General features: G+C 47.6%; 1 protein-coding gene across 26 annotated transcripts in view; it reads left to right on the top strand.

The window, feature by feature from the left end:
• Positions 1 to 21,706, top strand: part of NCAM1 (neural cell adhesion molecule 1) — a gene marked incomplete at both ends in the record, with an annotated part of 318,529 nt that overhangs the window by 273,108 nt on the left and 23,715 nt on the right. For 9 of the 26 annotated variants that reach the window (XM_082845079.1, XM_082845096.1, XM_082845078.1 and 6 more), the window contains 5 exons: positions 4,562 to 4,712; positions 5,019 to 5,203; positions 5,555 to 5,651; positions 5,959 to 6,129; positions 7,749 to 7,880. In XM_082845079.1, coding sequence (XP_082701205.1) covers positions 4,562 to 4,712; positions 5,019 to 5,203; positions 5,555 to 5,651; positions 5,959 to 6,129; positions 7,749 to 7,880 — 736 coding nt within the window. Of the gene's footprint in view, positions 1 to 478; positions 509 to 4,145; positions 4,227 to 4,561; positions 4,713 to 5,018; positions 5,204 to 5,554; positions 5,652 to 5,958; positions 6,130 to 7,748; positions 7,881 to 9,224; positions 9,240 to 13,381; positions 13,430 to 15,014; positions 15,057 to 21,706 lie in introns of all 26 variants that reach the window. The other 17 variants (XM_082845100.1, XM_082845084.1, XM_082845094.1 and 14 more) reach the window with 9 other exon arrangements.

Genomic DNA, 21,706 nt, shown 5'->3' with positions numbered 1-21,706 from the left:
ATTTTTAATAGAATGCATGCAAAGAGTTACAAAATGCATGAGCACAAAATAGTGTATTGGTGATAAGCTGTCCAATAAAATCCAAAGGAGGAAACCTACTCTAGAAGTATCTCTAGATTGTGTGGTTAGAGCTAGTAGTATCACCTAATATTACGAGGAATGTTCAAGATGTTTTGGAACAGGAGCAGTCTAATATATCTGCTGGTATCCATATGTACGTCTTCCAAAGATTAGGAAAGGCTTTACCTTTGAATTCTACATCGTAATGTGCATAAGTGGGGGAAGAAAGCAGAACATAAGCTAAATCCTAAATTAAATTGGGTAGTAAACACACCGTTGAAAGTGGGCCTTGGAAAAAGTTCTGAATTAAAAGAAGCTGCATGTGCACGGAATGCAGTGTGATACATCAGTTCTCTAAAGCAACATGTTGTAAAATTTTACTGCTTTCTTGTTGTGTTTTATATCTTGTTCTCTACAGGCTTCGTGGACTCGACCAGAGAAGCAAGAGGTATAGCTTACCTGACCACTAGCCAGTCTGTAGTTTTGAAAGCATTACAGTTCAACTCACCATTGCAGTTTAATAACCAGACATGCTAAAACTAATCAGTAATTTAGTCAGATTAACGAATAAGTCAATAGTGGTAGACATTACTTGGCAATAGTGTCACTTTAGGATGAGCAAACAAGCTGTGTTGGGAGTGGATGAACAAATCCTTATTATTTCCTAAAACTGGATCTTATTCTCTTGCTGGTGCTGATAAAATCACATCCAGGTAATTATACTTAGAGAAATAAATGGCCCCAACTCCCAGGCCAGGCATTTTGAAATGATACAAGTTTTTTGACTCTTACCTGGTTGATGTGGCTTTGGATCATAAAGTCACAGAGTTAATGATCTAAAAACCCACTCAAGCCCTTACCTTTCCAGCTCAACTCATCTTGTTGCTCACTTATCTTATCCTGACTGGTCTTTTGGTAAATTACCACATCACATCTCATCTCGGAGCAATGCAAATGACATCTCTCATTGGTTTTCCCAAATTGCTAAACATATCTATGTTACTGTTATAGAGCATTAAGTTTATGAGATTAGAATGATTTGTCACAAATGGTTCTTTTTTTTTTTTTTTTTAAGTCAGTAGCATATTTAGCCTTTGAAATTTCTCTGACTGCTTGCTCCAGTTTGGGTAATGTGGGACTTAGTTTGAAAACTGAAGCTAAATATAAATCTTTAGACTGGAATCGCTACATCCCCAAGACCCTACTGATGATCATCCTATCATTCTTGACCAGATTTGTGTGATTAAGTGACAGATAGTGAAATAAAAAACAGTATGTTTTAGATGAAGTTCAGGAATCTCATCTATAAATACTTTTTTTTAAAAAGTAGCCTTTTCTCCAGATGGAACTTTGATATTGTATAATACTATAAATGCTGAATATGGCAATCCTGTAGACTGTATTTTAATTGGGTAAACCCATCCTCCGGTCTTTCGGAAATGATAATTATTCAGAACACATAACTCACGTGTTCTGGTCATAGCTATAAATATTTAATGCCGTTTAATATTTAAAAGTTGACTGCCTGTCCCCAGGCACTGTTGCTAGTTTCTGCACCCTGCCATCGTCAGATCTAATTCATTATAAGCTCTCTTTGTATCGTTCCTTCCTCCACGTCGTAGGGACTGTAGTTAGGTGCATACCCTCGCTAAAACACTTGCCTCCTGTAAACACTCCCCCGGAGTGCTGTCACAGACTGGGTGTTTTTATTGCCCAAAAGTCATGCTCTCGTTGGGATTGGGGAAGGGAGAAAAGAAGGGTTAACTCTCAGCCACTCCTGAGCCACTACCCCTCTCGTTCTGCTTGGCCTTGTGCATCTTCCCTGTCACTCAGATTTAGACGGGGCTAGAAGAGGAGCTGAGATTTATCAGGGAGCATTAAGGAGATGTTGAGAGAATTGTTATTATTAGTGGAAGTAATTGGTTTACTCCCAGGAAAACAGACACCTCACTCCATTTTGCAGACGTGTCCTTATCTTAAGTTATCTCGCTCTGGACGTAATTGACTTTCAAGTGAGTTCTGCCCCCTGGGGCTCAGAAGTTCCGTTCCCTCCTATTTGTCTCAGTCAGGGATGAAGACCATGAGTCCAGATGAGCTCAGAAGAAGGCTTGGGTCATGGCTGATTTCATTCAGTAAGTTCTGGAAAGCCTTAGGACTCTTCCCTGCAAGAAGAGAGACAAAAATGTTTTGATGAGAAGAGCAATTATAATCGCCCTTCGTACGTTTTTGCAAAACCGGGCCTTCTTGCCACAGTGATCTTTTCATTCGTGCCCAGAGTTTATCTGCTTCCTCCTCGAGTCTGGACCATCAGCATGACGTGTGGTCTGGGTGGCTTGGAGGTGGCACTCCCTGACTTTGTTCTGGTGCCAGAGTAAATCATTTCAGAGGGAGATAGTCCAATCACACTGGAGTCTGTCTGCATCCCCTCGGAGGGAGAACTGGGCGTCTGGCAAATAATTCCATCATCAATCCTGTTTTGAGCCACCACAAAATAAAATTCTCTATGGAAGGCTGCCTACTGCTCTGCTGACATCATTAAATGAGAAAATTTTCCAGAGAGAAATTTAGACAAGGAGACCAGAGAGAAGGGGGGGAAAAGTAAGGCTGTCAGTGCAACCATTGCCTGAGCTTCTCTTTGACCATTTTCTAGATTATTCTGAGTAAAAATTGCTCATGCCCCCCTTTGTGGTTACTTGTTAATGTCCTTCTCTTACCTACAGGACTTTCTTTGCATCTTTTGCTGTTGTATCCTTCCTTATGGAAATGTTCTCTTCACTTCTGAAAGATTCTGATCAGTTTTCCGTGTTTGTGGTGGCAGCCCCAGGACAAATCCTGGGTGTGTGACAAAAAATTACAGTTCAGTCGCTGGCTGGCATCACTGTTGGCTGAAGCTGTGATCTCGCTGAGATAAGCAGAAAGGCCGGGGTGAACCATGAATCCCCTCTGCCTTCATTCTGCTGTCTTGGGAGTATAGGAATGACAAGCAGGTCAGGTCAGCCCTCAGAGATACTTGCAGCGTTGACCTCACACTCCTGAGGCCACGAGTTTAGGGGATGCTTCAAGATTTTGTTTGGCACATGACTGTAGACTTCGGAGACAAGTGCTCCACGGCTGCCTGTGTCAGCTCCCGTTCATCCCCTGGGGTGCAGCTTCTCAGCCCATCAGCTTCCCAGCTTCCCAGGCCTCGTGGAGGCCGAGAGCCAAGGCATCTGGGCATTCCTGCAGAGAGGGGTGGCCCTCGCTGCAGTAGGTAGTGATGGTTTGGCTCGGCTCTTCTGCCTCTTTGCTGGCAGCTGTGTCCCAGCTTCTGCATATGAATGTGATGGGACTTAAATGACTGAAACAGATTAGCTCTACCAGTGATGGGACTTTTTGTGGTAGATCTGAGGCTTCTGTCAAGGCCAGTGGTGTCTTGCTTTTGAGCTCCCCAAACTGGCTGCCATACGATATTTCAATGCTGGGTTTTGGGCTTCCAAACCAGCAGCTAAAAAGAACCTGGAGGCAGGTGTTCTTTAGTTCTTTCAAGACCCAGCCTCATGGGATGACGGGCGATACGCAGAGTACCCACCTGTCTATCTCTATGGAATATCGCTCACTGGACTTAGAGAGTGTGGCCCAGCCTACGAGGAGCTAGACTCCTTCTCCAGATTGCCAGCTTTCTTGAGGGTCTGAACTCAGACCGCATGCCTAGACTCTTCCTAGGCCAGCAACCAGTTTACTTAAGAGTGTCAAGGGGGGAAACCCCTTGGAAATATTTCAGTGCCCATTGCCCAGGGCTCATATGCTTATTCCCTGTTTGACCAACTCTTGTAATTCCAGAGACGCAGGAAGACAATTCTAGTGTCAAGGGCTAGACTATGGTGACTATAGTGTCCAGGATCCCAAATCTGCCTGGGATTCCCTGTGTCACTGTTCCAGGAGAGAGGACCCGGTTCCCCTCACTTCCAGCTCAACAGCTCCTGAGCTCCAGATTGTTGGACTTTGTTCGATGAAATTATTTTACTTTTAAGCATCCAGGAAAGTAAGGCATCTGCAGAAATATGGATTTCTTGTATAATTTCTTTTATTCAGATTTCCCATCATGTGTGCATGCACCAAGGAGCAGGCAGGTGGGCAGGGGGCTAGAAGGAAAGGACGGGAGTGCAGGTTTCCCCGAATCTCACGAGGCAGGACTGTTGCAGCTGCAACGCCTGCTGGCCAGACTTTGGCTTCCGTTTTAGATGTGCCAACCAAATCGTCTTGGGGGCCTGGGTTGTCCTTCTCAAGCCAATCTTGGCACATAGGCTAGGCTGCTTGGGTAAACTGAGTCCCGTTTTCTGTCTGGGATGCACCCAAGTTCCCATAGTGCTCTCCGGAGCCTCCTCGCAAGTCGGTACCTAAAGCGAGACTCAGACATTGGCCCAGAGAGCAGAGGGCTGTGAGGCTGGTCGCAGACAGTGATGGCCCGGTCTCCTGGCCCCGCCCAGCCCCGGGTCTGACGCTGTCCCTCCCCTCCTGGCAGACCCTGGACGGGCACATGGTGGTGCGCAGCCATGCCCGCGTGTCGTCCCTGACCCTGAAGAGCATCCAGTACACAGACGCTGGGGAGTATATCTGCACCGCCAGCAACACCATCGGCCAGGACTCCCAGTCCGTGTACCTCGAAGTGCAATGTGAGGAAAACGGTGGGAAGACAGGGGGCAGGGAGGGCCGTGCAGCTGCCAGGACCCGGCCCATGGTGGTTGGCCCCTGGCCATTTCAGAGCTGTGTCCCCAAGGCACCCCTTCACTCCATCCCCCGGCTTCTTACCAGTCTGCGTGTCTCCCTGTGCAGCTCATGGGAGGGGACCCCGATCTCTGCTGTCCCCCGGCACCAGCTCGGCCTCAAGGCGTGACCAGCTTCCCGGTGCCAAGAGACAGAGTGGGGGGAGGGGTCACGATCGTGGCAGTCTTCCTGAGAGCTGTCGTCCTTCTTTGCAGATGCCCCCAAGCTTCAGGGCCCTGTGGCTGTGTACACTTGGGAGGGCAACCAGGTGAACATCACCTGCGAGGTGTTTGCCTACCCCGGTGCCACAATCTCGTGGTTCCGAGACGGCCAGCTGCTGCCAAGCTCCAACTACAGCAACATCAAGATCTACAACACCCCGTCCGCCAGCTACCTGGAGGTGAGACGTGGGGGCGGCGGGCAGGGTGGAGGAGGCGCCGTTTGAGGATGGGCAGGCTGCTGGACACAGCTAAAATCTTCTCGCTTGCTTCTCTGGCACGTCCTGAGCAGGGGAGCCACTGGCTGAGGAAGAAAGTGAGCCTCGGCCCTCGTTTTCTCCCCAGAGCTAGACTGGGGCCTGGGAGGCAGAGTGTGCCTCTCCCATGATCCCCTTTTCTGTTCTGTCTGGGTTCAGGCTCTGCTGCAGCTTTACTGATTCTATTCTCTACTAATTTTAGTTCAATAAATAAGGATCTGAGGTGGGGGCCCTTCCGTGGGACACTCGTAACTCAAGAGCTCCTTCTTTCTAAAGGTGACCCCGGACTCTGAAAATGATTTTGGAAACTATAACTGTACCGCGGTGAACCGCATCGGACAGGAGTCTTTGGAATTCATCCTTGTCCAAGCAGGTGAGCACCCCTTATGGCTGCACACCCTCACCCTTGCCGCCCCTTTTCGTGGCCTTCTGTGATGACAGGAGCATGGGAAGAAGAGGGGGTGAGAGTCAGGAGGCTGGGAGCTCTGGGGCCTTTGAGGATCTGGACATGGGACACGTTGGGAAAGAATTGCATGGTGAGGTGGACCAGGGGGAGACAAGATATAGACGACAAGATTCCCAAGAGTTGAAAGAAATGAGAGAGATGTGTTTCGTGATTGGGAGTTACGTCCTGGGCCAAATCAGGCTCACCTGAGTCTCCACATGTGTCCTTTCCACAGACACCCCATCATCACCGTCCATCGACCAGGTGGAGCCATATTCCAGCACAGCACAGGTGCAGTTTGATGAGCCAGAGGCCACGGGCGGGGTGCCCATCCTCAGATACAAGGCTGAGTGGAGAGCAATAGACGAGGAGGTGTGGCACTCCAAGTGGTATGATGCCAAGGAAGGTAAGTTGGAGAGTGCCGGTTTACTTTAGAATGATGGCTCGGGGCTCACGCTCACCCCTTGCGTTCACCAGATGCTGGCACCCTGACTGCCCATTTGGGTGGGGTGCACACCGCTCCCCAATACTGAGAGAGGCCAGATGCCAACACCTGCCGTCCTGTTGATGCTCCTATGCTGCAGCGCCATCACCGGCCCCCCAGGCTTAGGGTGTGGTCACATCTTATGTGGGGTTATTGGCCTTCTGCCCCCTCGTACTTCAGAACCTGGTTCTCGTGACCCTGCCGGGACAGATGAGGCCAGCGTAGCCACATGCCAAGCGGAAGCCCTGCTCAGGTGCTGAGCACAGCCAGAGGAGTCCAGTCCACCCCTGCTCTGCATATTTGAGTTCCATGTGCTTCAGGTTCTCTGCTGTCACCCATCCAGTCCTGCTTGGGTCTATTCAGGGACTGCTCTGTAATTAACCAAATGATCAGAGCCAACAAGACAGGTCTGCTCTTACGTCAATCCTATGATATATTTCCAAACCACAGATTTGAAAAATAACCCTTGGGTGACTGCAATTTGAAGTCTCTGAGCTCGGATCATGTTTCCCTGAGGACTGAATATATTTATGTCTGACTCTCCCTTTGGGGTTTAATTGGAATAACTCAGTGAAGTAGGTTTTGTTTCTGTAGACATTTTTAATCCTGGAAATAAGGGTAGAATTGGGAATGGGCTAGGACACGGTGTCATAGCACTTCAGAGACATCTTCTAACCAGTTTTACTGAGCATTCATCCTGCAGGAAGCTCCTATCACTCCTTCAGCTTTTGGGAGGGCTTGGAGGACTTTCTGGGTAATCAGGATTAGAGCTAGAAGAAAATGATCCTTGACCTCCCTGACTCCCCCTCGAAACCTCGTACCAAATCTGTGGCACTTTTTTTTCTAGTTAACTTTTTTATTGTGGTAAAATATATTTAACATAAAATGTATTATTTTAACCATTTTTAAGTGTACAGTTCGGTGGCATTAAATACATTTACATTGTTGTGCAACCATCACTACTGTCCATCTCCAGAACTTTTCATCATCCTAAGCTCAATACCCATTAAACAATGACTCCCCATTCCCTCCTTCCCCCAGCCCCTGGCAACCACCATTCTACTTTCTATATAGTTGACTAGTAATAGTCTCTGTATAGTTGACCCTTCTAGGTACTTCATATAAGTGGAATAATACAACATGTGTCCTTTTATGTCTGGCTTATTTCACTTAGCATAATGTCCTCAAGCTTCATCCATGTAGTGTGTGTCAGAACGTCATTCCTTTTTAAAGCTAGATAATATTCCATGGTATGTATCGACCACATTCTGTTTATCCATTCATCTGTCAGCAGACACTTGGGTTGTTTCCACATTTTGGCTGTTGTGAACAATGCTGCTGTGAACGTGAGTGTACAAATACCTATTCCAGTCCCCGCTTTCAGTTCTTTTGCACATATATCCACAAGTGGAATTGCTGGATCAAATGATAATGCTATGTTTCATTTTGGGGAGACCTGCCCTGCTGTTTTCCATAGCAGCTACACCACTTCGCCAACAGCCTTTTCCTCCTTTGTGACCCTTTCCATATTTTCATGACAGCCAGCGTGGAGGGCATCGTCACCATCGTGGGCCTAAAGCCCGAGACAATGTATGCGGTCCGGCTGGCGGCCCTCAATGGCAAGGGTCTGGGCGAGATCAGCGCAGCCTCCGAGTTCAAGACGCAGCCAGTCCGTAAGTAAAGCCAGCTGCCCAGCCTCTTCCCCTGGGGGGCAGGGGGGGCCGTGAGCGGGCCCATCCACTGTTCAGATGACAGCTTTTTGTCTTTCAGACCCCTCTGCTCACGGTGGTCCCATCTCCCAGTTCTCTCGCCCTCGGTGATGGCTGATACCCAGTCCCTTTGTCCTCACTTTCTTTTTTTTTTTTTTTTTTTTTTTGCGGTACGCGGGCATCTCGCTGCTGTGGCCTCTCCCGTTGCGGAGCACAGGCTCCGGACGTGCAGGTTCAGAGGCCATGGCTCACGGGCCCAGCCGCTCCGCGGCATGTGGGATCCTCCCGGACCGGGGCATGAACCCGCGTCCCCTGCATCGGCAGGCGGACTCTCAACCACTGCGCCACCAGGGAAGCCCCTGTCCTCACTTTCTTGAAGGGCTTGGTGACACCATCATAGCAGCTGGTCCAGCTTGGTAGAATAACAGCCAGGGAGGAAAACCACTAACACGTGTTCTTAAAGACAATAGGAAGGATCACAGCTGCGTGATAGGGAGGGATTTGGGTAGATTTGCTTTTTGTCACCAGGGCCCTAAGCACCCGGTGACCTGAAGGAAGACAGTAAGGTCAGTGACAGTTGACATAATTAGTTGTGGGATTTTTGATGCAGCAGAGATACTCAGTTACAGGAAAACGGAGCCTGCTGTAGAGTGTATGAGCAGCAGCAAAACCCCAACAAGGCCAATGGGAAAAACATGGCCTCTGACGTTCCTGCCTCTCCTCCCTCCCCACACCCAGAGCACAGTCGGGGTCTCCCTGGTCAAGGCCTCTTTCAGGAGTCGCTTCTTCCTGATCCCATTCAGGGTTGCAGCTCTGTCTCCATCACTCCCTGTTTCCTTAAACCAGGCATGCCGTACTTTTCCCTCCCTTCCCGCACATAGCCAGGCTCTGGGTGAGCCCTGGTCTAGTCCTATCCCTCCACAGACTGGAGTTCCTGCCCTGGGAGAATGGTGAGTCCATCGGGTGAAGAAGGTGCTGTAGCACAGACTCCCCCAGTGGTCACAGAGCTCCCTGGGCCCTCTCTGACTCCTGGGATTAAAAAGCACGTGGGGGAATCCTTTGCTTTCTTCTCTCTGAAGCCGGGGGCCTGGGAAGTGATCCCCTTACCTCTTCCCAGAAGTAGAAAACCTGTCTCATCTTCCTCGTACAGGAATTGCTTCTTTCTGGATTTGAAGTAATTTGATAATTTGAGTTTCCAGCTCCGTGTGTTCTGCGGATCCTATTCATTTCTTTTACATCTTATTTTTTTTTCTTGGGTCTGTCTCTTGTCTTTTCTTTTCGTCTGTGTTCCATCCATGGGATATGCAGATAGCCCTCTTCCACGTAAGTGCCTCTTCATACCTCATTACCTGTTTCTATAGCGTTAACATCTGCTAGTTCTAGTTTTTAATTTAGTTCTGGTCCCTTTTGTCCCCTAGAGGCTGAAGTAGATGATATCGTCCGGGCCCTAACCACACTGACCTTAGTCTAGTTGTGCTCTTGTTAATGTCCGTAGGTTACTCCAAGAGGCTAACACTCGTCCTGTTTTAGAGCATGCAATTTTTGTGTCTTTTGAAATTGTGTTTATTTATTAATTTCTGTGTGTGACAATTACCCTGTGGCAACATTTTGCTGAGCGAAGCGTGGCGGAGGTGTGCAGAGGGTCTCTGAATAACAGGCTATAGCCCCGTCTCACCTTTAGCCGGGTTGCAGAAAAGTGACCACAGCCTCGCCAGGCCTCTGTTCAAAATCCCTTCATGGGCACAAGAACTCGGAAGGATGTTCACATTTGCTTTTAGGAGGTGAAAGAACTGAGCTCACTGCCTCTCCCTTTTCTGTCTGGCAGGATGGTAGCTGGAAGGTTCTAGGGAGAATGGGTAGGGGAACCTCGTGCAGCAGCAGCTGTGGTTGTAAAGTGCAGCATGAACTTGGGTTCAAATCACGGGTACATGCATCCTGCAGGGGAGTTAAACCCCCAGTTCTGGTCAACTCTGTTCTCTAGCAGTAGGTTACTTGCAACGTGGATTTCCATGTTTGGGAACACTGACCAGCTACTTAGTAGCTCTACTGCCAAGAATGCAGAAAGAGGGTGATTCTCCCCAGGAAGGACACCCTAATCGTGTAAGCTATAAATAGTGGATCTGGGAGCAGGAGTAACAGGAAGCACACCTGCTGCTCCGGGAACAGAACTGTGGCCTGCATAGATGCCCCCCAAACTTTGCGTCCACTGAGGCTCAGCTTCTCCCAGGCTGAGCTCAGAATGGTGGAGGGAAGTCTTAAGCTGCACACTCTTTTCATAAAAAGCTCCTGGCTCCTGAAAGGCACTCAGGGAAGCTTATCTTTTGGAAATTTATTCAGAAATACTGCAGCAACAGCAGAAACTAAGTAGCTCAGTGTAGGCGTTCTGAGATTTCGAGCAAGTGCTAAATCTACTCTCTCAGCAGAGTTGGTTCCTGAATGGACCGGTTCTGGAAGGATTCGGAATCGTGTGTTGGGCGGAGCTGACGGCTAGGGCTGGCAACTCAGCTCTGCCCTGATTGCATTCAGAAGGCACGAGGGCACCTTCCTCCTGGATCTTTACCTGGTCTTCGGGTGTCCTCTCCTCTAGATTTAGCAGTGAACGAAGGCCGGCTTAGTTATATGACAGAGAGGAAGGCTAGGGTCAGGCCTCCTTCTGAGTGTCTAACCAGTAACGGGGTTTTGAGTACTGAATCGGAGGAACTGGGTCTTGAAATTCAAAGGTCATAAGCGGTTTTCATTCACTGCCAGCCCAGCCTTTGTTAGGGTGAGAATTTTTTTTTTGTTTTAAAAGCCAACATTTAATTTTTTTTAGAAAAGGAGACCTCTAGATTTTATTGTTTGTTGTCTGCCAGTATGAAGATGGATAATTAACCAAGATTCCAAGAAGTCCTTTGGAAAATGGTGGGGTCAGTTCTCTATTCCAAGTCAATCGTGAGTGATACAGCAGCAGGCATTGCTAGTGTCATGAAAGGTCAGTTTTCTCAATCACCTAATAAAGGTATGGCTTAAAGAATTAAAAAGCAAACTTCTTTTAGATAAAGAGAATGTGGCACAGTTTTAGAGTTGAATGTGCCTTTTGCAATGGCTTGAGCCGAGTAAGGGAATATTATGCTCTCACTAGAGTTGGTTCTTATGGACTTTCCTTGCACCCTCATAGCCTTCCTAGAGTTGCTGAAGTGAGGATGTTTGCCCAAGGGGTATCCTGTCATGCCTAGAGCCATCCTGAGAAAAGGTTACACTTGGAAGGAAGATGCCAACGTTTGCCACTGCCAGAACAAACCCCAGTTATTGCTGCTAGAAAATGAGGATAAGTTTTAGGAAGGACCTTCTCTGAGTTCTCACTCCCATTCCTTGAAAGACACAAAGGCTGTCTGAACTTGAACAAGATCGGCCATCAGTTTAGCTGTGGGCTTACACCGAGCCCAGGAACCAGGGGTGTTGGTTCTGAAGCTGGCTTATCTTGGCCACGGACAGTGCATTCCCCTGCTGTGATGTCGGGGTGCAGGTGCACAGCCTGCTTCTGTAGCACTGGAGGTAGGCTCTGGGTACACCCCACCTCCAAGGAGGAGACAGTATAGGGTCAGCAGGGGCTGGCACCCGGGACAGAGTCAATGCTGCTGGCCCCTCCGGGTTGGGAGGCATAGGGGAGAGCCATTCCTCAGCACTTGAAGTTTGTTGAAATGTCTCAATATTAGTGTTGCTCTCATGGTTCCTTAATAGACTACTCCACATTTGGGGGCATGAATATGTCAAAACAGGGATGAGCAGGTGAAACTAGCCAATATCTCAAGGACACCTGCTTCGGAGCGGCCCCATTTGAAAGCCGGGCTTACCTGTTGGGAGGTCCCTTTGTTTCTGTGAAGGCAAAGGAAGCTGTGGCTCTAATGGGACAAATGGAATTCCAACCTGGGAAAAAGTCCCTGTTTCATGTATTTTTAGGCCAGGTGTCTGCGTGCTGTCAAGAAACTCTTAGGTGGAAAGTTCACAACCTCTGTTTGCCCTGAGAGGGGCTGCTTCCCTCTCAGAGCTGCTAAAGCCCTAAAGAATGATGTGACAATTTATTATGACTCTTTCCTCCACGAATGAACCACACACCTTCAGAATCTCATTGCCTGAATGTTACCTCTTCATTTGCTTCTGTACCATGAAGCGACACAGACAATTTCTTTCCGGGTATAAAGGTTATAAGTGAGTCTCTACTTTTTAACAGAGGCATCTTGAGACTCTTTTGCTTTCACAGTTTGCCCCCTAGATGGCACATGGCAAGTAGAAGTTAAAGCATTGTAATATATTGTGGTTAAAGCATATAAAACCCTATCCCTTTGCCAGAATGATATGGACAATCACGCGAACGATTCAAGCCAATAAATACATAAATAAAAAGGAAAAAAAGGAGAGACACACTTTTACCAGAATTAACCAGGCCATCAAGTCATGATGAGTTAGTAGCCTGTCTTGCTCTGATTCCAGTGACATTGTACTCGATGGTTTAATGAGGTACCCTCATCTGGAAGGTACGAGAAAGACAGAACCATGAGTGTCAACGCAATGTTGGAGATGCAGTGATGTTTTTCCAAATGTTTGTACAGCTCTCAAAGGGGACTATGTGTTGCGATTGCTGATGGAGCAACTTCTGAATGTTTGCCAATGAAAAACTAAAGATCCCTTCGGTGTCCAAAACGTCTCAGATGCACCATTTTAAAGGTTCTCCGTGCAGAAAGTTGGTTAGCATTAACTTCGTTAGTCCCGGCCCCTCGAACATTCCCTTTCTCTCGAGGGCAAGAATGACACTCGATGTTAATTCGCTTTGCCCCCTGTGCACACGGCAGCAGCCAGAGCATCACATTTCATAGGGTTTGGAGGGCAGCAGTGGCCGTCATACCACCCAGATGCCGAACCATCCCTACCCCGCCCAGTCACAAACATTAAGGAGGATAGTTGTTTCTGTTTCTTTGGGACCCTGAAATCAGAGAGTGAGGCACACAGGTTGCGCTATAAATACGCGCCACCCACGTAGGTATATGCCTGTGTATACACATGAAGAGGTAGGTAATGGCAAAACCAAAGTGCTTTTCCCCTTTTCTGCTGATTCACCGTAAGCTGGGGTCCAAGTTCCCTTCCCTCCTGACACCTGATCCGATGGAGACAGCTGGTCCTGCGGAACCGGCTCTTTGTTTTCAGGCAGGGTTGGAGGCCTCTGCAGCTGTTCCTGGCCCAGTCCCTTATCTGAACGGCAGGGCCTGGCAGGCGCACAGGCTCAGGGTTTGAAGTCAGAGAGGCCCTGCTCTCTGCTGGGCCGCCGGCCACCTGTTCTCACGCATGGGGTTCTCCTTCCCACTTCTAACTCGCTTCAGCTTCTCTTACTGACATGCCCGGGTTGCCTCTTCCATTCTTCCCTTCAGTATCTGTGTGCCGCGATGATCCTTTTTTCCCCTTTTTTTTCACCTTCATTTTTCTTTCCTCAGCGGCTCCTGCTAGCTCTTCCACCCCTGTTCCATTGTCTCGTCCGGATAGTGAGTATCATTTTCTTCATCCATCTCTGCAGGTTGCTTGCTCTCTGCCAGCCACAGTGGGCCTGCCTCACGTTACCTCCCTTACCAGGTGCTAATTCCACTCTGTGGGTGGAGAGCAGCACGGGGTTTTAGAGAAGCAGATGAGAAGTAGGCACAGGTCCGCTCAGATGCACGGTGGACAGCTCTCCCCACAAGAGGAGGCGAGTGGGAAGCGTGGCTCTGGACAGAAAACCCCGCAGACAGGCTCCCTGAGGCTGTGGCAGCCCCAGCCCTGTCCTCGGGATTCATAGCAGGCTGATTATTTGGAGAAGCCAAAGGAATTTCCCAAGAAAAATGTGTGTTCTGCAGGGCCATCGGAAATGTTTGGGTCACTGTGTTTTCGCCCTTCATGTTAATCGGCGTAGTTGGATTCAGACCCTGAAATTAGATAGCGAGGTCTGTAGCTTTTGCTTTCCCCATAAATGCATATATTTCTCGTAAATGCTTGTGGGAAAAGAAGCAGTGTCTGCTTGCGGATGTGCCCGACTGTAGGCCCTTAGGCACATTATTGAACCCTTTACCAGGGAGCCTTGTTTTTTCTCCTCTGTAAAACACGGGAAGTAATCGTATCCCCACCCCCCGCAAATAACAACAAACCTGGCGTTTATCAGGCTGTTTGCCCACCTAGGAGCAGTGCCAGTAAGCCGGCCGTGGTGTCGCCTGGCCGGTCTCAGGCTTTGTCACCCTGCCTGAGCCTCACTCGTTTACCACCTTATTTTATTTGGCTGCCATGCCCTTTTGTTCCCCTGAGTCCCCAGGCGTAGGGAGAGCTCCGGGCCTCCCACTGTCCGGAGTTATGAACCCAGCACTCCAAAGGGAAAGAGCAGAGTGAGACAGCTGCTGAGCGAGACCCGGGTGTCACGCCAGCATGTGCGCACAGCAGCAGGCAGTGCAGCCGGTGGGGCTGCCTGGCTGACCCTCACCGCTCGGTGCCGCAGAAGCCCTGCACCTTGGGTGGAGCCTCGGGAGTGATTCAGGCCCCAGGCTCAGAGCCCTTTGCGGCATCTACTTGACTTGGAAACAAGCCCGCCTACCCCACGCACTGCTTTCCAGGCAGTGGACGTAGCAGCAGGAATTCAGCTTTGGGGACCAGGGTCAAATACCAGCGCCACTACTTCTGTATGTAACTCCGTGACCTTGAGTGAGTCCCCCCACCTCTCCGAACCTCACACTTTTATCTCCCAAAGGAAGGATAGATCCTACCTACTCTATAGGTATTTATGATAATTAAAGATTAAGTATGAAAAACACAAAACACAGTGCCCAGCATGTAGTAGCTGGAATTCATAGTAAGAATAAATTCATAGTAAGCTGCGTGAGAATAATTTGTCAGCAAAATCACTGATAATCTCTTTAAAATACCTACATTCATATTGATAAATCAGGGAAGAAGGAAATGAGAGAATACCTGCTTCACCATCTCTCTTTTCTTCATAATAATGCCTTAATATATATACACACACATAGATACGTATTTATAAATTTAATTTATCTCCATTCCCTCTTTCACCTTTCTGTGCCCTTTCCATCCTTCATGTTTCCATAGCAACCTGGCCTCTTCCTGCCCTTACCACCACCAAACCATCTAGTGAGTACAGAGCTTAGCTGCCCAGGGCCAGACTGCCGCTTGTGGCAGAGTCGACTCCTGGGCCACAGTGCTGTCCCTGGTTCCCCCCCGAGTGCTGAAAGCAACAGTTGTGCATGCACGGAGGCGCCTTGCCTGGTGTGGGTCCCTAAGCATGCTGTCTGCCTGGCCAAGAGAGCAGACCCAGTGTCACCGAGAGAACTGGGGTGATTCTTGAAGAAAACTCTGTGCACAAGGAGACTTTTCCAAATTTACCCCCAAGTTAAAAAACCAGAAAATGATTAGAGAAATGCTGAGGAGACAAAAGGAGAGCATCTCGTCCCAGCTTTCATTGTCTCTCCCCCTCTGACACACACACATACACACACACACACACACACACACACACACAGAGAGAGAGAGAGAGAGAGAGAGAGAGGCTAAAATAGAATAGCTAAAAGACTGAGAACAAGGAGGGAAGGAATAGAAGCTGGCTGCCTGGGGAAAGGGAGAGGGTGAGGAAGGAGGGAGCCTCTGCTCCCTGACAGCACGCCCTCCTTTGCCTCCTGCAGAGTGTGGCAGTGTGTGCCCCGAGCACGCGGGGAAGGAGAGGGGCTTCTAGCCTCCCTCATGCTAGAAAAATTATGGCCTCAAAAAGCATAACCAGGCTCTGTCAAGTTTGTGTGCTGAAAGTCTAGATGAAAGTTCTGGAATTCAACTCCTGATGGCCAAACTGTACCATCTTTCCCATCACGGAAAACGTTACACTTCATCACAATCCGTAACATGTTCCAAGCTAGTCTTTATAATGCTCTAATGATGTAGGCTTGTGCGTTAGGCCTTAAACTCCCTGACAAGTCAACTGGAACCTGCGTGTGTGTGTCCACAGCTGTGTGCGAGGTTTAGATTTTATAATACTTCTGAGTGCACAGGAAGAATGACGTGCATCCCATCAAGGGTAGTCAGAGCAGAAGGCAGAAAGCAAGAATGCAAAGTACAGCTCCCACTCCACTCCCTGGGCCAGGGTTTCTGATACAGAATTGAACAGAGAAGAAAAGAGTTTCTGCGTTTTGCACGGAGTGGTTCTCTTTTCTACTGCAGAACATAGCTGACAGTCTGCTTTCTTGGTGTTCTCTCCGTGTGCGTGCTGCAGTGAATTTTAATTCCTGTTGCTTTTGAGGTTACATTTTGTGAGCAGAGCAGAGCAGGCGACAATGAGCTGTGCTCACATGGGTTTAATTCAGGTGATGGGTTTCTCTGCATTTGGAAAAGGAATGAAATTAACAGCACCCTTTCATCTGCTAACAGCGATGCTCTAGTCCTTTGCAGCTTGACTGCAGTGTGTGCCGTGCAGAGCATAGCGGGAAAAGGCTACACAATGCATTTGCACAACTTGGGTCATATTTAAGGTGTCTCACTGTAGGTTGGTCTTCTCTGGAAGGAAAACAATCTTGGATCCAGATTTTTCCTTAAGGAGGAATTAGGTGTCTCTCCCCTGACATAGGTTTAACTTTTAAACATCAGGCATTTCTTCCCACAGGTAAAATGATTAGCAGTGACATCCAAAGAGAAGAAAGTTTGAGTCTTCTTTGTTTTGAACCACTTGACTACAGACCGAAATTGTAGGTCCCAGTGGATACCGGGATAAAGGAAAGACAGTCACGATTGGGCAGCAGCCTGTATTTAGCATGAACGTATTTCTCAACTGTAAGGCAGAATGGAGCACGTGTGAATTGCAGTGAAACTAACAGCAGAGTGGCTGGAAGCATCCAAAAATCCATCAATCATCAGTCAGTCAGTAGGGTTGAATGTAAATAATGTCTTTTATTTTTGCTTCTGTGTGTGTGTATTGATTCATTTACAATTATGAATGAATGAAGGTAGCCTAAGTAAAATCAAAGGAGAAACTGCTCAGTTGTCTATAACCCCTGCAGGCACCCTTGGTTGGCATGTGCCAGACGCTGTGCAGTGTCGGACAGTGAGAAACAAACACGCTTATCAGCTCACGGTGGCAAGGGACTGTGTCACGTGGTTGAAGCATTTCTCTCGAATCATTTTTAAACATTGGTGTGCTTTGGGCAGAAAGGTATCTTCACCTTCCTTTTTTGTCCTCCTTCTCTCTTAACGCCAACTGGTAATAGCCAAAATGCCCCTTGGCCTGTGAAAGTTAAGGTGGGAATCCCAAAAGGCCTTTTGTTGAAGCAGAATCACTCAGCAACACATCAGATGTAAATATAACATAGGACAAAAAGGAGCATAGGCAAATCCAAACAAGAAAGCTGTTTTTTTCATTGTAAAAATCAAACTCGTGTCTTATCCATTCACCACGAGTCTAAAATGCCCGAACATGTGTTTAATGTCAGATTCTTAGCTCATTGAGCCAGGGGTTCAGTTTCTGCTGCTTAGTGTTGACAGAGTTATGGTCTCAACCTCCGGAAGGAAACCTATTCCCTTTCTGCACTGGCCTCTTTTTATTATTATTATTTTGTTAGAATCTTTATTATACTACTTCATGGTTCTTTACTTAACTGTTTTTTTCATTGAAGTATAGTTGCCGTATAATATATAAGTTACAGGTACACAATATAGTGATTCACAACTTTTAAAGGTTATACTTCATTTATAGTTATTATAAAATATTGGCTATATTCCCTGTGTTGTATAATCTATCCTTGTAGCTTATTTTAAACCAAATAGTTTGTACCTCTTCCCCACTGGCACCCATTGTGCTAAGTGAAATAAGTCAGACAGAGAAAGATAAATACTGTATGATGTCACTTATATGCGGAGTCTAAAAAATACAACAAACTAGTGAATCTAACAAAACAGAAGCAGACTCACAGACGTAGAGAACAAAATACTGGCCTCTTCTTTTATATGTGTCTTGATTGGTGTTATCTCATGATGGCCCCTAGGATAACATGGGTAGACGAATACGGCAGTGAGATGAGATCCCTGGCCACCTTCTCTACCTGCATCCTCCAACCCTCGCTCATCCCACACCTGCCTCCTCATTGCGCCAAAGGAAACATGAAATGACTTCTTAATGTAATGCAATATTTTGTTCTTCCAGGGCACACGGTCTGCGCCTTAAAAATCATGGGACTCTTCCTTCATGACCATGCTCTGTTTCATTGCCCTTGTTTTCCAAGGATGCCGAGACATTTCTGGAATCTGTGAAGAATAACTTGCCTTGTGTTTCTCCTTCAACAGTCTCCTGGATTGACTTTGGCATCTGGGTCCTGACAGAGACACCTCCCCATTTCAAAACAAGTTTCCATGCTCCTCCTTGATGTGGTATTAATATGCAGTGTTGCAGCTGTAGCTAATGCTTACTGGTGTTGTTAACCAAATGCTCTTTATGATTTGTTAGTCTTCTATCTCCGGGCAGTTTTACTGCCCTTCCAATGTTTCCTATATATGCTGCTAATTTAATTTAATTTCTCCTTTTATTTAGTCTGTGATTTTGTTGTTGATTTTTCTCCCTGCCCATTGTTTACATCAGTTTTTAATTTTTTTGTATTTTCCATGTGATCTCCTCCACTTTCCTTTCAACCAATCATGTGCGTGCGTATCATGTGACTTTGTCATGTGGCTTGCATGGTGCTGATGATGTCGTCCACGCTGGTGAACAGAAGGTAAAACTCTTTGTTCTGATTAGTGAAATAAGTCTGGGACCACAGCCTGGCACGTAGGGCCCACTCATTTCTTCCTGTCTTGGATTTCCTAAGCAAAGCCATTTGAGAGATTTCCTCTTGTTCTCAATCAATGCAAATCCAGAATTCATCATCCTTCGTAGCCTTTACATGACAATTTGATGCCATGACAGCCTTCGGTTTAATGGTTTGCTTCAAGAAATTTGGCTACAGTAAAATCACTTTAGCCATGGCAGAATTTGCACCTTTGAATTTTTACCAGATAGCTCATAAACATTATTTCCCAGAAAGCAATGTTGCAAGTGAGCTTTATAGCATTGTTGTTTAACTTTCGTAATTCTACAAACCACAGCTGCTCTAAAATGTCACATTTCCATAAAAACATAACATTGCTACAGAGAGAAACGTATCAATCCCAAAGGTTGTGTTTGCTCAAAACCAATGAGAGAGTTTCATAAAATTCATGCAGATTGAAGGCTTTCTGAAATGAGAGATTGAAGAATTTGGAATTAGAGCAGTTTGGCTGTGATGGCCGAGGTGTCACTTTTCAAGTGACCCACCTCCCACTCCGGGCAGGAGGGAAGAAAAATCAAAGCAAAAGTCACTTGACAATTACCATGACTGGAGAGCCATGTAATCCAGAAGCACACAATTGACCCTTGCAGCAAAGGCAAAAAAAATTATCGCCTAATTAAGCGCACAGGAGTGACAAAATAATTAGTTGATATTGTGACTGTCACAACCTTTTAAAAACATTTCTTATTTACCATGAAGAGTAAAGGGAGCCTCTGCTCACCACTTCCCCCAGTAAAATCAAACATCCATTCAAACCTACCCTGGGAGTCACATGTGTGACTAACTGAAAATTTGTACTTCACGTCACAACCTGAGACACACGGGCTAAGCTGATCACAAAAGCGAAACTAACACCAGTAACCCCCCCCCCCCCCCGCCCAGGGCGCCCGTGCATGCGAGGGGTCCCCAGCGACCTCGCTTCTCTGAGAGCTGATTGGGCGACATCCACACGAACAAAACCATCGGCCGTTCGTCTCGCATGTGCTCTGTCCCTGGTCTGTCCTGTGTCCCGTGCACCCCACGTGTGTGAGCCCTGTGTGTGCCCCCCCTCGCCCTCCGCATTGACACCCTCTGAGGACTTCAGCTCTCTGGGCATGGCCACCGTGCCCCAGTTTAGTCCCATTTACAACCAGACTCCTGGACAGGGTCTTGGATGGGAGGCATCCTCGTTTCCAAAAATGGAGATGTTTAACATTTACATCGTATGAAATAAAGGAGGGATGTCCCCAAATCAGGAAACCTCCATAGTGCTAAAAACTTGGACCTAGCTTAAAAAATTATCTTAATCTGTGAGTCTTAGGGCAGAGGAAAGAACATTGGGAACCTATGATTGTATAAACTCCAAGTCCCACACACAAAAAAATGTGGTTTCATTATTTCCCCGAGGGAGAGAAGCTCTTTTCAGAGTTGGGGTGACTGCTCAGAGGCTGAACCTTTCCCCTGAAAGCTGAAGTGTAAGCGGATATTGGGTTGAAACCCCTTAGTTTCTTCTGTAAAACCAAGTTGGGTCATTTCTGTGCAATGCTGTGACTCAGAATGCAGCGCGAGGTAGAAGCTCGTTCACCTCTGAGGAGAGATCTCTTGCAGACATTTTGAGCAAGGCTAGAAGTGTCTGAAGGTGTTTCCCACAGTTGCCCTAGAAACACTCCTTAGCAGTGGTCTTGGCTATCAGTAGAAAATTTGGCCAGTACTAAAATACCACCTCGGGAGCCTGTGGAATTCCGAAGCGCGATCACCCCCTCATCAAACCACCCCTCTCCTGCCATTTGCAAGGGGGCAGGCAGAGGACGGTTACTCAGATAAGCAACAAGCAGCAGGAAATGGCCTTTAATAATAAACTTGAAGGGAGTGGAGAGGCTGGAACAAATAAGATTTACAGAGGAGAAAAATATTAGTTAGGGATGGTTCCTCTGGGCATTAGTAAGGGTTTCAGGTGAGCTAAGCCTAATGAAGAGGGTTTAAGTGAACAGTGGGTTGGTTGTATGCCCACAATAGATTAAATCCAGTGTCCACTACCCTCCGCCCCCCCGCCCCCCCGCAAAATTGCCTACGATGTGATTAACGTATGGCAGGTGTCCGTGCACCTTCTGTATCCATCCAGAAGAAGGAAGATGAACACAGGCATTGAGAACAGCCCAGGGCCACTTGGCCTCTGAGCCCACAGAGCTCTGCAGGGAGGGGTCCATGGCAGGGAAGCTCAGACACCTGGCCCAAGGGCACAGGCATGGGTTTGTTGGAAGTGTAAATTTGAGCCCCTGATGCCAAAGTTTATTTCTGGTATCATGACATCACACAACAGTGGGTCCCGCTTCCTCCATGCCTCCATCAGCTACCGAGGACTCTGCATAAACGGGACTCCCTTCCCACCAGCATGTATGTGATGAGACGCCCCATGCACCCCCCTGTTCGTGTGCTGCATGTTTGAGCATGGATCCCTCCCCACCCATTTATAATGATCTTTTTTTCTTTAGCTACTGACACTGACTTGTACTAGGAAATGCTGATTCTGATGAACTAAACTCTTTAACACCCACTCTTCCTTCTTAGATCGAAAACATCACTAACCCTCCCTTCCACTGCCCCTCCTTTATTTTTTACAGCTGTGTGTCTGGATTGCCACGGTCTTTGGCAGGTCGACATAGACTTTTCACCAGGGGTTCTGCTCTAATTGCCTTTATTCCTAAGGATTCCCAGCACTGGTGGTTACCAGGGTAGAAAGCTAGCAATGAAGGGACCAAGGCAGTGATGTATATCAGCCCGGATCCTGTGGGCAGGGACCGCGGGGTTCAGAAAGTGCCCGTTTCCCTAGGGTTTACCAGTGTGAGGGCTAAAACCTCCCAGGAGCCTCGTACTTCTTAATAACGAACCTCACGTCCATGAAATAGTGTTGGAGATGTTCACGCACCCACCTTGTGACCTCGGAGGCAGGAGCCAAGTTCATTG

This window comes from Leucopleurus acutus (assembly GCF_964270905.1).
Source record: "Leucopleurus acutus genome assembly, chromosome: 8".
In the NCBI taxonomy this organism is placed as follows: domain Eukaryota; kingdom Metazoa; phylum Chordata; class Mammalia; order Artiodactyla; family Delphinidae; genus Leucopleurus; species Leucopleurus acutus.
The sequence above is the reverse complement of the archived record's forward strand: the minus strand, read 5'-3'. Positions and strand labels throughout refer to the sequence as shown.